Source organism: Varanus komodoensis, unplaced genomic scaffold (assembly GCF_004798865.1).
Source record: "Varanus komodoensis strain SLA01 unplaced genomic scaffold, ASM479886v1 scaffold32, whole genome shotgun sequence".
In the NCBI taxonomy this organism is placed as follows: domain Eukaryota; kingdom Metazoa; phylum Chordata; class Lepidosauria; order Squamata; family Varanidae; genus Varanus; species Varanus komodoensis.
In genome coordinates, this window is record NW_025335798.1 from 16041714 (window position 1) to 16058217 (window position 16504).

A 16504-nucleotide genomic window follows, 5' to 3' on the forward strand; every position below is an offset into this window, starting at 1 on the left:
TCATTGAATCCTCCTCCAAGTCATGCCTTCTTAATACCATTTCATATAGGAGACAATTAGGTCCCTAAAAGTACAACACAAATCACCAATGACTTGAGAAAGAAGTCTTATTATTTTCATACATGCTAATTCATATGGATTTAATTCTGATCTATTATTATTTGTTGCATTTTATTTCTGTAATCAGTTAGACCAGACTTCCCCAAGGAAAAAAAATGACCACATTTAGGATATAAACAGTACTGTCAGACTGAAGTTGGAAGGCAATGCTGTCTACCAGGTCATCAGATCCAGAACAGCAGGAAGCCCATAATGAGTCCATTATGGACAGTCAACCGGCATGAAGGGGACAAAGAGACAATATTATGAAGAGCAGACAGACTTATTTTAAAAGTTTATGAATGAAGGACAAGATATGCAACAGTCTCAATATTTTTAGGCAAGGCAGACAAAGTAGAACAAATGATGTTTTGAGGAGTAGTCATGTTACTCTGGGAAATCTTGCTGACTTCCATTTCTTTTTCGTCCTCTCTGTGCTCATTCTTATAATGAAGGCACAGAAATCAATGGACTTATTCTCATACAAGTAAGATAGAATTGGGTTGCTCGATTTGAAGTTAATGGTTGCCAGGCTACAATTTTTTCTAAACAGATCATCTTCACTACAGGAAACACAGGACAATTCCTAAAATCCAAGTTACAGAAAAGTCTAGGACATGCACATGGTGGGCATGTCGTGAGCGGAGCCGACTGGTGCCGGAGGTCAGACTAGATGGCCCGGGAGGCCCCTTCTGACTCATTCTGTTTCTATGTTTCTATGTCTACTCAGAAGCAGAACTCAGTGAGTCCAGTGGACTAGATAAGTATAAAAGACTGCAGCATGCGAAGGGTAAGAGAACTCTTCTGATGGTAATATTCATACTATATCTGCCTGGTGACACCCAAGATTGTGGAGATTCAATCCATCATGTCTTGAAATAGAACCTACTGTATGCTGGGTATAAAGCACCTACTAAAATGTATTATCCTGGGTAAAAAGCATCTAATGCCTTTTCCAGAAGGCATTCCCAGGAAGGTAAACTTTAATTTGTAGGAAGACTTGTTCTTGTACATTGCTTAAATATAAGTATTATTTTAATATCAATTACATTAATAATTGATAAATATTAAAAATGAGCCTATAGAAAGACACGAAGTTCACTGTTTATCCTTCCCATTCTTGTTTTGTTCAGTCCCCACCCACCCCTAACATTGTTTTTTCCATGAATTTATTTCTTATAAATATTTTATCCCTTCCTAAGATTTTCTCTCCCAGTTTTCTTTACTATAAATATCATAGCACAGAAATTTCTTGGTACTAAGCTCATGTCCATGATACTAACCTATACATTTAGTAAATAAGCAGAGATTACAACTGAATGAAAACAAAATCCTTAAAGAGGAAAACTTCCTTAGCATAGTAAGAGTAGAATTTGCTATTATGCAGCGTTTCAACACTGTCACTAAATCAAAAACGGACAGTGTGGGCAAAAAATAAAATAAATAAAAATGCAGCTATGCATGTACCCAAGCAATGCTCATAAAGATGTTTAGAGCTTTTCTTGGGTGTTGGAGGTTTCATTTACAAGTGGGATGTAAGCTAAAACTGCATATGTGGAATATTATCCATTTCAACTTAGATTCTGCCCATTCCTTCCTGGATTCTGCAAAGCTATACTATATCCTAAAAGTTAGCCTGAGGGTAGAGCCTAGGAAATATGTCATCTCTCCTAGATAGGTTTAGGCAGCCAAATCCCTGTCACAAATACATGTTACTGCTTACTTTGATGAGTGTTCACAAATATTTGCTATAGCCTACGGCCTACAGTGGCTCCAGTTCCTGCATCTTAAATGTAAGTTAGACTTACAGCTGGCCACCACCTCAGTATATGCTCAGCACCTTTGTTAACCATGTTTGTCAGCGGAGTCTTTCTTTAGGCCCTACCTGGGGAGCTCAATAACAGAAATAGAGCAACACCCTGCCTCCACAGTCAAGCACCCCAATATGATATCCCAGCCTGCTTTGCCAGAATAGGTACAAATAACCTACTTGTTAGCCTAGGTATTGGTTTTGGTACAAGAGTGGATAATTTTGTTTAAAGATGAAGACAACTCTGACAGACATCCAGTCCTGATCTTTGTGCGTCCATCTTTGCTGGAAAGAAAGAAGGCAGTTTTCTCGAGGTCACACAGTTTTGTAAATCTGCCACTGGAGAAAGAACAAAATATTTCTCACGTCTGGGATATGAGAATTATTTCTCATTTCTGCACTGTTAACAATGCCGATTTAACAGGGCAGCACCCGCACGAGTAAATCAGACTCAGCAGGGTGGTTTAATATTGCTATAGGAGAAATGTGAAGAACTGGCACAGGGCCACCCCTCTCATGAAGCAGGGCAAAGCTCCTGTGTCTGCCAGCAGAGCCAGAAACTGTTCGCTCTCCCTCCATCTACCAGGAAGCCATGCTGCCACCAATGCACTCGTTTTCTGTATTGCTCCTTCCCCTTTTACCACTGCCATGTCCTTTACCCTTGCACTATTTGTAGTAGCTTTCCCCTGTGTGGATCCTCTCAGAGCAAGCAGGAAGGTCATCTGAAGAGCCACATCATCCAGCGGCACAGATCTTCAGGATGGTGGCTATGCCTGAGTGTCTGGCTTTGATGGATCCTTCCTTTCTGTGAGAGGCACTGTGAGAAGAGGACTGATTCTGGAGCTCAACTGCAATACAGGAAGAGAGGCTGGCTGTCACAATGTGCAAGGTAAGTAGGGCAGTAAAAAGGAAGCATGAAAGAAGGCAGACTGGATGGACGAGGGGGCAGGGGGATGCAGGCTGGGGGGAAATGAGCGCAGGTAGGGTGGGGAGGAGTGAGCAGAGATGGGCACAAGGTAGGCAGGTGCACAAGGAAGAAAAGATGTGGAAGGCAGGGAGAGGAGAGGAGAGAGATGGATGTAGGGAGTGAGGGCATGGAGATAAATAAGAAAAGGAGGGAAAGAACTGGTGAAACTGGCAGCCTCAGACAATGACAGAATTCATTTCCCATCCCAGGTGGTACAAAAGCCTGCACTCATGCCAATATTATGTAGTGCTCTCATGCCCACATTAAAAACGACAGGCAAACTTTATGTTTAAATTTAGTGAGAGCAAGGAAATGCTGAAGCACACTGAAATTAGAATACTAACGCATTCATATCATTTGTCACACTCCCTATAACACCAGAATGACTCATTTTGTGCACTGCATTCAGTGTGTATTGTGAGACCCAAGTATACCTTTAGCACATTCGCTGGAGTAAAAATGCACAGGACTATGCATGAAGGCTACGGTTCTATGCAGTTAAGCTTCACTGAATACAGAGGAACATTCTTCCAAGGAAGCATGCATAGGAATGGGCTATTTTTCATCCCAACCACAGCTGCAGGTTTATCAGGAATACCATCTTCAATGAAATGCTTTTTACAGTTTTAAGTTTACGGCACTAGCAAGAAATGGTTTGCAGATGGCTGTTATTCAGCCACATTTTTATTGCTTCTTATGGTCTGACATAATAATTGAAATAATGAAAAAGCCAAAGTTAGAACTCAACATCTGATCACTAGCCTGCATCCTATTCAGCAAGTGTTTGCTCCACAAGCATTTGGTACAGTATGGCTGTATAGAAAATGAGGAAATATTAATTTATATCCTACATGCAAATTCTTACTGGAATGACATTACAAATCACCCAGATATTTTGGGTTCTTTTTTGGCATTACTGCACATTTCTGGGTTGAAATAATACCACTTTGAAAAATAAAAACAAACTCAGTCAAAGTCATTCAGAAAAGGTGCCAGCAGAACAACCTGTATAGCTAAGTCAGGTAGTTTTTTTAGGAATCTGCAGAGAAATGGAGAAAGGACAGGAAGTCAAAACATACAGAGAAATAAGGATGAGGAATCCTGGTTGTTGTTTTGTTTGCTTGTTTTCTAAAATAGGAAAAAGAAAACAGGAAATACTATTTTGTACCACCCACTTTAAACATTGTGATGAGTATTTCGTGTCAGTTAACTCTGGTCTCCTTGTTTATACAACATGGCTAATAGCAATCCTCTGCTGGTTACAGGCACTTCAGGCAAACTGTGTGTGGCTGTGGTGACTTTGTTAACTGGGTCATCAGTGTCCTTCAAGCCCTATGAAAATAGATGGTGCTGTGGCTAATAATGATGCAACTGCATGTTAAAAGGCTAGATTCTGGAAGAGAATGGAAGAAATATGGTCGAGTTGGTAACAGTTGGGATGGCAATCAAAATGTGGGTGGGGGGCAGGACACATGCCTGGAGCTTCAAGAGTTACATATTTATTCAAGAGGACCTGTGCTCTAAAACTGAGTTAAACTGATATGATAATGAACAGACAGCTTTGCAGTCTAATCAGGACAAGAAGAACTGATAGCTTTTTTGAATGCTTTCACACTGTATAGACCTGGTTCAAACACTCAAATCCTGACTGAAACCAAGTTGAAGGTTCAAACCAGATAGAACTCCTTTACTTCCCTTTCACTCCTCTTCTCATACAAGCAGGGAAGCAAGCTAAGAAGTCACAAGCAACCACAGTTTCCCGCTATGTTTACCCTTGAAAACTATGGTTAAAGAGTTCTAAACAGGCCAGAACATGAAACCATTATTTAAAATTGCCTTCTATATTCTCGCAGTTCAATCATAACAATAAACTATGATTAGCTGTGGATTGCTTGCCTGTTCATTCTGTTGTTCACATGCAGGGAGAAGGAAAACCAGGAACAAAAGATCATGCAAGAAGCTCATGAATGTATTCTGGCTTATTATGCAACATGGGTGCTGCTGAAGATGAACTGAATGCACTCTAAAAATGTGTCCAAGACTTTTGTTTTGAGTTAATATAGTTCTTGCAGTACGTGCCCAAAAGTAAGTATATCTTAGAAACAAAAACATACAAGATGGCAAATATATGCACCAGTGGGTTTTCTTCTTTCTTTTTCTGTTAATGTCAGGTGAAAGCCAGAAGTGTTGGGTACAGATAATCTAATTCCTATTGATTTTATTAAAATACTGTTAGGCTACATTTAAACACAGAAACCTCCAAAATATTCCAAAAAGTTTCATAACATCATATAAAATCCCAATAAATACAATTTTAATAATTAATTATATGTAAAACTTTCACTTGATCGAAGGACCATTACCAGATCAGTTAAAGGAGCACATCGATTCATAGAATGAAAACTACTGTTCTTTAAAAAAAAAAAAATACAAGCTTTATTTTTAGGTTGAGCCTATATCCCAAGGCGATGAACCCTAGGATGAAAGCACCAAAATCAAACTGAATGCAAAGGAGAGCATGTTCTTACATGTTCTTCTTTCCTTACCAGTGAATTTTTCAAATTCTATTTTGTTGCACAAAAATTTCTATTTGTATAAGGGATTAAGTCCTTAAGGGCATTGGGAGAGGTGGACGTACACGATTTTTCTGAGTCCCAGCTCTGAGGTGTTCCACACCTGGAGCTGGGACTGCAAATACAGAGCCCTCCACCCTCCACCGGCATGGAAAGAACTGCACCAACTGCATGTCTGATTTCAGAAACTGACCTAAAGGGGTGTGCTGTGGGGTGGTGAGGATAAGAAATCAGGGCCAATGACTGATGCCAAATCCAAAGAGCATCCTCCCCTTCCACAGAGTGTCATGGTATGACATGGTATGAGGTATGAATGCTTGTAAGCTACCACTTTTTGGAGGTTGCATGCACCAAACAGCTGAAATTGGATTTAGGCATAGAAAGATATTTCACCCTTTACTATTTCAGCATTTTAGAGAATAGTCATGTAACTTTCATGGATCACTTCTGAATGCTGGGACTTACAGGACTCTTTCTGTTTAAACATACAAAGGATTGTGCCCTGATTAATTTAAACTTTCATGTAAAGATCTTCTTTATAAAGGGGGAAATTCAGTGGCCCCTAGACAGCATCTGAGCGGCTGCATGGTATTTCAGATTCCCACCTCCACAGTCAGAAACAGAGCTCTGCCCTTGAAACTAAGAAGCAGAGCAACTCAGAAAGAACCACACAGGCTGCCTTTCCAAGGCAAAACACCATAAGATCACATCCCTAATGCTTAAAAGGTGTCAAATGAGTCTCCCATACAGGACAAAAGAGGCAGTGTTGGCAATCATTACCTCCTCATTCTTTTGCCCTATGTTTTTCTAGATTGACTTTTTTAGCCATCTAGAGAAAGCTTTCGAGCAGATTCAAAGGAGTTTGGAAAGGCCTCAGGATAACTTGTATTCTGCTTCTCCATCCTTCTTCCCTCCATACTCACTGAAGCAACACCTTTGTGTGTCTCTGAGTTTGTTTTCTGATCTGAGTGGCAGCCAGTGTTGATTTCAAATTTAATATTTAGCTGATCTATTTTTCTGTAGAATGCTTCAACAAAGGAGCTCTTCATTCAGAAGTATGATGGGTTTGTTTAAAAATTAATTTGCACCTTTGAGAATGCATTTTCATTTTGAATTCAGTATAACTCAGCAGGAATCATCACAGAAGACAATGCTTACCGTCTTCAGTTTTATAAGTACTTCTGTTATTTAACTTTTTAAAACAGTATGTTGTTCAATTAGATAGGGATCCCTTTTTAGCTGAATAAAATACTTTTACTGCACTTATCCAACTTAATGGTGAGGGTTATAGCCCCAATAAAAAGTAGAGGCCACTTACAATAAAAGAATTGTTGGAATACCACAAGTCTCTCTGAAAAGCCTTTGAAATGGTTTGCCGTCTACCAAGGGACAAATAAGGAACAACCCTACATAGTGCATTCCGGAACTTGGAACTCCCACAGAGAATGCCCATTCCTATGTTGCCACCACCCACACCTCAGATGGCAGAGCTACATAAAGCAATGTCTCTTAACAAAGATTTAGATGAGCTCATATGGGTAAAAAGCAATCTCAAAGGAAAATTATTTTAGGATCTAAATGATGAAAGATAAAGCCAACTAAACTGTTGCACAGTTAGCTTGATATATTCCAAATAGGCTTCACTGATCAGCATTGCAGAAGGCACATATTGGATACAACTGTATTCTGAACCAGTTGATATTTCCCAATACTAAAACTTCCCCACACAGAGCTCCATGCAGACTTATTAGGATGCAAGTAGGGCATGAATCTTCATTGCTATGATATTCCTCTCCTGGAAGATTGCAGTTGGTAAATTAACGTAAGCTGGTAAAATGCCCTCTTGGCTAGCACCAATGCCAATAAATTTGGATGCACTGATGGTCCTGAGATTATCCCCAGGCTGAAAAATCCCTGACCAGAGATGTTCTGTAACAGTATTTTCATCTTCAGTTTGTTTTCCCTAAGCCAACCCATCACTGATGCCAAGTGCTAGTACCTACACCTAACTGAGATTGGCATAAATGAAAGGAGGTGTTGAATGTAATCAAGATACTCATGATAATATATCATCCTCATCATCATCATCATCCTCATCATTAAAAGCTTTTGTATGCCATTCTATTATACAAGATCTCAGGATGGCTTACAATATTCAAAAAGACAATTAAAACAACAATTTCAATAAATAATAAAACAGAACAAAACAATAAATCACAAAACAAACAGAGCGACTAAACTTAAAAACTATTAAATTTTAAAATACTGTTTGTTTATTTATTTAGGATATTTGTATTCTGTCCTTTGCAAGAGCCTCAGAATGGCTTACACAGGACAGTTTAAATAAAAAGGTTTTAGCCTGGTGACGAAAAGAGTATAAACTTGGCACCAGACATACCTCTCTGGGGAGTACATTCCAGAGTCTGGGCGCCACAGCAGAGAAGGTGCTACTCCGAGTTGATGACCTTTTTACCTCTCTTAGATTATATAATCCAATTGTCCATAAAACCTCTTCTGGTGGTTTCAGAGAAACATTAAATGGTATTTGACACAAGAAAGAATCCATCAGTAGTCTGCAAGCTAAAGGGTAGAAACAACAGTCTTCCAGAATTGTTTTCTGAGATCAGTTCTCCAAGACAACTGGAACTACTGCAAAATGGTATGTTCCAGTCTCATCCCAGCAAGGAAGCTCAGAAGGATGTCATGAAAAACAGTGCAGAAATCCATTAAGAAGTTCAGGATGACCACAACAATGGACTACCTTGTCCATTTCTACAGAAAGTTGACCAGCTAAGACTGTCTTTATACTGATGAGAAATCAGATTAAAAGTTATCTATATAAATTATTTCCCATGCAATTAAATTGCATGAGATAGAAAAGTGAGACTATAGTTATTATTCCCCCATCTCTCTCGTGTTCAGTATTCACTTCCACATGAATGGCAGAGGGCAAATGTCTGCAGTAGAGAGACTGTTCTCCGTATTCAGGCTCCCTGAACAACTTAGAAACCTGTCTGATCACTGGATAAAGCAGACTGCCCACTGCAGATGTTACTTCTCCAGAGCATGAAGAATGGTGATGCCAAATGATGGAAACGATAAAGAAGGCTGGTTCGGTGCACAAACTAACCAAGTAAACTAAGTAAAAGAGCAAAATGCAGGGAGTATTGTAAGACATGTCAAATCACATTGGAAGTGCAAATGGAATTTCCTCTTGATGTGCTCATTTTAAGGAATATCCTTTACTAGAAAACATAGCATCAGAGAAAACATAAGACACTTTTCATTTCTGAATCTTACTACTGAGAAGGACTGATACTGTAGCTTTAGGAAGTCCTTAGCATGTTTTCTTCTAGGAGTAGGTATGAAAGAACAGCCAAAATAAATAAATTTATATTATATTATATTGCACTGCACTATATTATTATAGTCTTGTATACAGTTGTACAAAACTTAAGGTAGGCTTGTACAGAGTATAGTGTCCCATCAGGAACATGTCAAACATGGGAGTCTGACCCTATACATTGTGACACATGAAGTGAACCTACAGTAAAAATGTCATCAGCTTTTCTAATGGTCGCTTTTATCAAGAACAGGAGTATGTTCCATAATATCCAATTCCCCTTCTTCGCTTTTACCATACCCCAAGTGACAATTGATATTGTTCTGCATCTAACTGGGCTACTTCATAAAACTTTAGGCAGGTGCGCAGTATGAAGTGAGTGGCAGTCCATATTTCAGCCTTCCAGTCTGGTCAGCTGCATGCTTCTTGGAGGCAAACCACATTTTCTTCACTGAACTTACTTTCAAGTAAATGAGCATAGAGCTGCAGTTTAGAGTTTTTATGAGCAAATATATTTATAAGAAACCCAATATAAATTCAGATTAAAAGCACAGCATACCTTGAAAACTGCTGTTGCAATCCACGCATTTGAACCCTGTTACGTTCAGATTCCAGTGTCACCTCTCGTAATTTCTTTTCACTTTCAAGTCTCAAATGTCGCTCTTCCTCCAACTCATGTATCAGCTTCTCACGCTTAAAAAAAAGAACAACAGAACTCACCAGAGTGGAAACGGGAAGGGGAAGGGGAAGGGGAAGGGGAAGGGGAAGGGGAAGGGGAAGGGGAAGGGACTACTGCTACTTCCCCTGCCCGGCCCCCAGGTGAAGCTGGGGCGGAACTGAGTACCCAAGTGGACACATCTAGGACAGCCTTGTATTATTGAGACTACAACCAGGTCTCAGTAATACAAGCCAGGATGACCCCCTCATCCACTATCATGACGGGGATGAGAACGGTTTCATCCCGACCCAACCTTGCATTTAAAAGCAGCTCATAAATATGAATAGATATATATGTAATTTTCTTCACTATTGTTGTGTTGTTATGTTTGCTTCTTTTGTGATTTCTGCTTTTAGGTTTCCTTCACTGCTTTGTTCTCACTCATTCGAGTCTACCCAGCATTGGCAGAAACAACTGGTGGAACACCTTTCCTCTTCCTGCTCCACCTTCTTCACACTCCCCAGGACCTACTTGGCAGGAGGAGGCAGAGCAGGGAGAGCAAAGGAAAACTCCCATGGCATAAACCGATGCCTGATCATGACAGAGACCGAGACGAACAAAGCCAATCCAGGGACAAATAAGGAACAATCCAGCCGCATGCTCCTATTATATCTAGCAATACATGTTCATATATTTTTGTGTCTAATGAGGTTGGTCCCAGTGCAGCCCTGAACAGAAATGCCTTTAATTTCTATTTATCAAAAAGTTCAAATGTACAATGGTAATAAAAAGGTTATGAGTACCAGGAGTGGGGGGAATCATACAAGGCGTATCATTTATATGTAACTCTGTTTTAAACCAACCGTTATCACATTGTTGTGCAATTTGTAGCCTGCCAAGAGTATGTCTAATGATGCTGATTTACCTGCAAAAATGTCTAAAAATATGTATTTGGCTTCATTATAGCATAACTAAGCTTTCTTTCTATTAAGCCATTATTTGTACAAGCCTTACACCTATAAATCTGACTGGGTAATAAATTTATTATGATAGTAAGCAAGAGACAAGAAATATGAGCATCACAAGGTGGAAAACAGATAAAGATAGTGATAAATAAGGAGATGACACAAAGGATGGCTTTAAGGGATAAATGCAACATCTATACACTTGTGGTAAAATACAGGATTTATACAGAATGTATGCCAAAATAGGCACACATAACTGCTTGGAAGTGGGATTTTTAAAAATGGGAATACATTTCCATAAAAGACATATAGCATTTCAAATAATTAGCTGATTAAAATGTATTCTTGTCATCCCATAACACAATTCTGCCATTTCGCAAGGATTGAAAGATGCACTATTTAGTAGAAATTCATAGCACAATTTTCAAGGGCTGAAAAGTAAAAAGAAGGATGAGAAAGAGGAGGTGATAATGATAATGAATATAGAGAACAAAACGTTGCAAAACAGACAGCCTTAATATAAGTAACTGGGCTTTGTCTCTTAGGCAAGTACCAGCTCCCTTGTGGCATGATCTCTACTGTTCAAACAGCAGCTTCAACAACAGTGGTAGCAACTCATGGTCCTTCAGATGTTTTGGCCTACAGCTGCCATGTTCCCTCATCTGTTTTGGCTCTGCTTGCTAGGGCTGATGCAAGTTGTAGGCAAAAATATTGAGTGTTGATCCTGCCATAGAGAGAACTAATATAGCATGTTTGTTTTACAGAATTTACCCACCCCTTTTATCCAGCTTTTTATCGTATTACAAGAGATAGCTAGAAAACCAGTATTTGCCATCCTTGCTTTGGGGACACTCAATGAAAACATCACTATTCGGGACTATGTTTTAAAGGCATCCCATTTAAGTCTTTTGTTCAAAGAGCAGCCTGAAACATTAGACTACATTATAGCAACTCCAGCTCTGGCTGAAATGCTGCCCCTGAGTATGCAAAAAGTGCAGTCCCATAAAATGTATGTACATACAGTCACAAAAACACAAAAAACATACAGTTCAAGCAGTGAAGCAAGAACTGTTTTGACTGTCTTTAACAAGAGCTAACTGAAGGAAATAGACACAATCAAGATCATTGCAACCTGCTAACTAAACTATATATGATCCTAGAGAGACAGTAGTAGTGCTGTACTACATATTTTATATATACACAAGTATTTATTTATTTATTTAACACTTTTGTATGCCGTATACATATCAGCATGCATGCTGGTATATTTAATGGTGAAATTAAGATAACTGTGCCAATCCACACATTAGTTCAGGGAGTGGGCCACCTTTTTTTGTGGATTGAACCAAGTCCTCCAGCATCCTTAGCTACATCATATTAACAGCAAAAAATAACAGCGTATTTGGTGTTATACTTGTTAGTATATTTAGCGATTTAAATGACTATGACTTCTGACAGCTTTCTGTCTGCTCCTCATCAACTGCAGTTAAACTAAATGTTTCTCTTCCTGCAAATCAATACTTCTTTAGGAAAATAAGCCCAGGCATTGACAAACAACTCTGCAGAGTATTGTGGCTTTCCTTACAGCTAGTTTTAAGAGCATGAACAACTATTGCTAATCAGTGTGAGAAATCAGAGTAAAGAATACATGTCAGATTTTATGCTTGTTAGTTTTTAAAAGCTGTTTAAGTTGGGTCATTCTATTACATTAGACAACTCCTTCAGACTAGTTAATTATTATACCCCTATCTCTCTGTGCCATTCCAAATAGTTGGCTAACACTGTAATTTTTCCAGTGATGCTTGTTAAATATTAAATTTAATAGCTGTTAAGTAATACAAAACACTGTACTAACATAGTTGGTGAAGATGGACTTAGTAAAACCTTTTTGACATAGTACATTATACTACACATGGGTAGATAAGTAAACACTGAATTAAAAACAGAATCTTAATGTGTATATTCTTCAGGAAATACATTCGTCATGTAATAGTTCACTTTTCCATTTTTTGGAATATTTTTTCCAAGTTATCTTACTCGAAATCTTTTTCTAAAATGAATTACAGTTATCACTTAAGTGGAACTCCCTCCACTTGCAAGCAAGATTGCTGGTGACTGATCTCTCCAGCATATATGAAATCCATTTCAAAGGCCTTATATAACTAGAAGCCCATAGACAAACACTGGTTGTTTGGCTCAGTTCTATGTGTAATTCAGCCCTACCACCACCGATGGTTCATTGCCTGCTAGAGTTTCAAGCCACTGTGTCCAGGAATTCACCCACAGGCTCTGCAGTTTAGACCTAGGAACTCCATGACCTTCTAATTTCCTCCTGCCAGTGGTGTACATGCCTTCTAGTATCTAGGTATGCAACTGTTCAGGTCATCTTACCCTTTCTTGAATTTCCCACATCTCCTGCTACCCAGTTCAGGACACTGACACCCCCACTTACCTTCAGAGGAGCTGCATCTTTGATAGTTGCCCTAGCACATGGTTATCCCTCCAAAATCTCTCTCTGAGATGCATCATTTTTTATGTGCCCTACCTCTGTGTTGCTCTTTCACAGACCATTACACACCTTGCACTCTTTCTTTAGACTGTTTGGTACAGAGTCCCTGCTCCTTATTTCCACTAATCCCTGGGCTTTCTTCCCACTTCTACACCATATTCTTTGTGAACCTCTGATCCTAGCCAGACAAGACAACACTCTTACCCTGCAAAATAATCTAACCTGAAAAATGCTTTGTTTTCTGAGCAACTGATCATTTCAGATCACCATCCCAGCTAAGCTTGTCTGTGTTCAAAGTTTCCCTCTACTGTGGGCAATGTATTATAACTTTTCTTTTAATCTTCCCTTCAAGAATGGATCTTGAAGATCTAACCACCTGTATATCAAGGCAACTGCTTTACATTTTTTTCTATTTCAATCATTCCCAAATTATTCTAATTAATTCATTTATTCAACAGTTACAAATTCTTTGTTTTCTTTGCCTTTGTGAAGAAGGCTAAGGAAAAATCTGTAAGATTCAACAGTCATGGTTACTTGCTTTAGAAACAATGGGAACTGGATTTCATAATTTGGTTTTTAGTCAGTGGTGCCATTTTTTGTTGGTGCTGCTGTTCAGTCTAAACAAAACACCAGTAAAGAGAGTACCAGTGACTAAAAACATAAACCATGAAACCTACTGCTCACTGTTTTTAAAGCATCTAGTTATGATTGCTGAAACTTACATTGTATTCAATGTATTCTTACATTGCATACAATGTATTCTTACATTGTATTCAAATTAAATAGGTCTTCTTAATACTGTGACCCATTTCAGCATAATAAGAGGCCAACTCTCACTATGTAGTAGCTCAAAATTGCCACCAAGTGGCAGGAGAGTGACTTCATCCAACTCCAGTTTGGCTGTATTTATCTGGCACTGTGGCACAGTTTTAACTGCATCTACAGAACAAAATAACTGCTTTTAAGAAGCTCCTTTTCATTCTGAGTATAAAATTAATCTCTGTTTAGAAATTTACAAGGCTACTGCATGGGAAGTTACTATATATGCAAAAAGGCAAAATAGTAATAAAATATGGTAAGCATTTAGCTTTGTTCTTGCTATTTCCAGCTATGCAACACTGGCAGGACTTGGGAACCGAGAAGGCATCACTGCCAAGGAGCTGTTTAATTATGTGAAACAAGCAACCAGGGCCAATAAAACTGGTGTTGCCACTAAAACTGCACATCATCTTACACAAACTAATAAACCAAACCTACTTGGTTGGATGGCCTTTTGTAGTCTTACTTGGAGACTCAGGGTCTCTCAACATAAAAGGACTAATAAGTATATAATCCACTATAGCACTAGAAACCATTCCAAGCTTTACCAAAAGCAGAATTTACTTGCATCAATGGCATCCATATTTTCAGATCAATCTATTTGTGGCATTTTCAACAATTAAAATATACAATAAATATATTGGAAAGCCTTTTCCCACACTAAAAATTTACTGTTTATTCAACTTTGAAGCTCAGAGACCAGTTTTAGACTTAAAACTGATCTTCAGTTTCTAGCCTGATTAATTTTGTACTCAAAGCTATATTTCTTTTCTTTGATATATGTGTCGCCCAAAAGTGGGGGGGGGGGGGAAGAAAGCATCGTTTTGATGAACAAGAAAGCTCTTATAATGAAATCATGAAATTTTTCATCTTAAAACCATAAAGCTATTCAAAAATGAATTTGCAAATGTAATTGAGCTTCTAATAGCTTCTAGAGACAGTAATTAAAGAAATCTCATTTCCCTAAATTAAACATAATGAAAAGTTTTTTGAGATCAAATAAAATCTGGAAATAGTATTAGGCTAAAGATAATTCATATGAAAATCTAATAGTCACAAGTGTGAAAGATAAGCTTAAATCAACAACAAAATAAATGATATTCTCTTCTTTGATCAGGTAATAATAATTTCTACTACTGGATGCTAGTAAGTCCTGCCACTTTAGGAAATATGTTCCCACAAGGACTAGTCTCATACTAGCAAGTTCAGTCAAGACAGTTACATTTCTCATAACCAATCATGTGTGCACATATACATTCAAAACGTATATACATCCATGCATGCAATATAGAGCAGCTATAAAAGACTGGCCATTTAGTAGAAGGGGCTTCCCAAATTCCCAGTGGAGCAACAGCCCTAGCTTCAGCCAAATGGGGACGCAGTTCTGCTCCAACGTGATTCATTCTCCTTGACTCATTCCCTTTTTCTAGGCTCCTGACTGACTACCAAGCTTCTTCTCATTCACAGTCAATTCTCAACTGCTCTCTGCCACCAGGGACTGGCTACTTAATGCCAGCAAAACTTCTCTTTGATAGGGTTCAATGGATCTTGCTGAGTGGCCACTTTTCAAGACACTAGTAGGGCATTGTACAAAGCACCCATGTTCATATGTAACTGTGGTTCAGAGAAGTAACACAGTACTTTAGTCCTTTAACTTCCACTATGCCTTCTTCACTTTATCAACTGAGCTGCTTCATTAGTGCTTCCCCATAAGTACATATTGGGCTACAAAAATGATACAATGTGATAGGCAAGGAACAAATAATTCCTGCATATTTGATATGAGACTGAGATTCAGTCATTTTCTAACTACACATTACAGGTTAGTGTATGTAATACTGGCCATCCACTTTCCCTCTGCAATGCAGCTTAGGAAAAGGTGTTTTGGAATCACAGAGAGGTAGATCTGAACATTTTTCCTCAATTTTTCCAATGAAAATTTCCTCAGGTTGCTTTTCTCTTATAGCCTCATGCAACTGAAGAGGTGCATAGCATCTCACTAGAATCTCACTAGGTTCCAGATCCACCTGGGGGCAATCCAGGCTCAGTATTTGTCAGTACTGAAATGCCCAACTCATTGCATATTACACGACACTTGCACTCATGCTATTTCTGCCAATATGGTCCAGGTTTCTTCAGCCCTCTTATATCACATTTTTCATATGCTATGCTCCTCTCTCGGTGTATATATCTATGTGTGCTAAGCTTGCAGGTACTGTTCAATCAGCTGGTGGGCTGTGGAGGAGGGGGGGAAAGAGGAAGTATCTTAGAGCAGCTTTATTCCACAGTGTCTTTTCAAGCCTTCCAGGTTGTCTCCTTTGTATCCTTGTTCAAGAAACAACTAGTGGAAGTGCATCTCTTTTAACAAATAAAACAGAATATATGCAATGGCCTTTAATTTAATCACATGGACTTCAGTGGAGCTGGTTCATGGGAAAGTCCACACAGGAGGGGCTGTACTTGTTTGCTTTGGGGTGGAGGGAATGGGGGTGCAGCTTGTACCACTGGCATGGAGATGGTTAGGACAGAAGCAAGCAACAGGACTGGGAACAATAGCATCTCCTTCTCCATGAAATTTCATAGGGGCAGTACAAGCTTGTACTGGAATTTTTTTTCCTTTTTTAAAAATTATCCCTTTTCTTTTACTTTTTTCACCTGCACATAGCTAATTGCAGCAACACAAAGACACACACACAGGACCCTCAAAGGGTAACTCCTCTTTTCCAACTCCACCAATTTCTCCCAGTTTCATTTGTGTATG

At 38.8% G+C, this 16504-nt stretch overlaps 1 protein-coding gene across 1 annotated transcript in view; it reads right to left on the reverse strand.

Annotated features, from left to right (window-relative positions):
• NCKAP5 (NCK associated protein 5) overlaps positions 1 to 16504 on the reverse strand; it is a 640837-nt gene that overhangs the window by 288421 nt on the left and 335912 nt on the right. The window contains exon 5 of the mRNA XM_044438433.1: positions 9352 to 9485. Within this exon, the coding sequence (XP_044294368.1) occupies positions 9352 to 9485 (134 nt within the window). The remainder of the gene's footprint in view (positions 1 to 9351; positions 9486 to 16504) is intronic.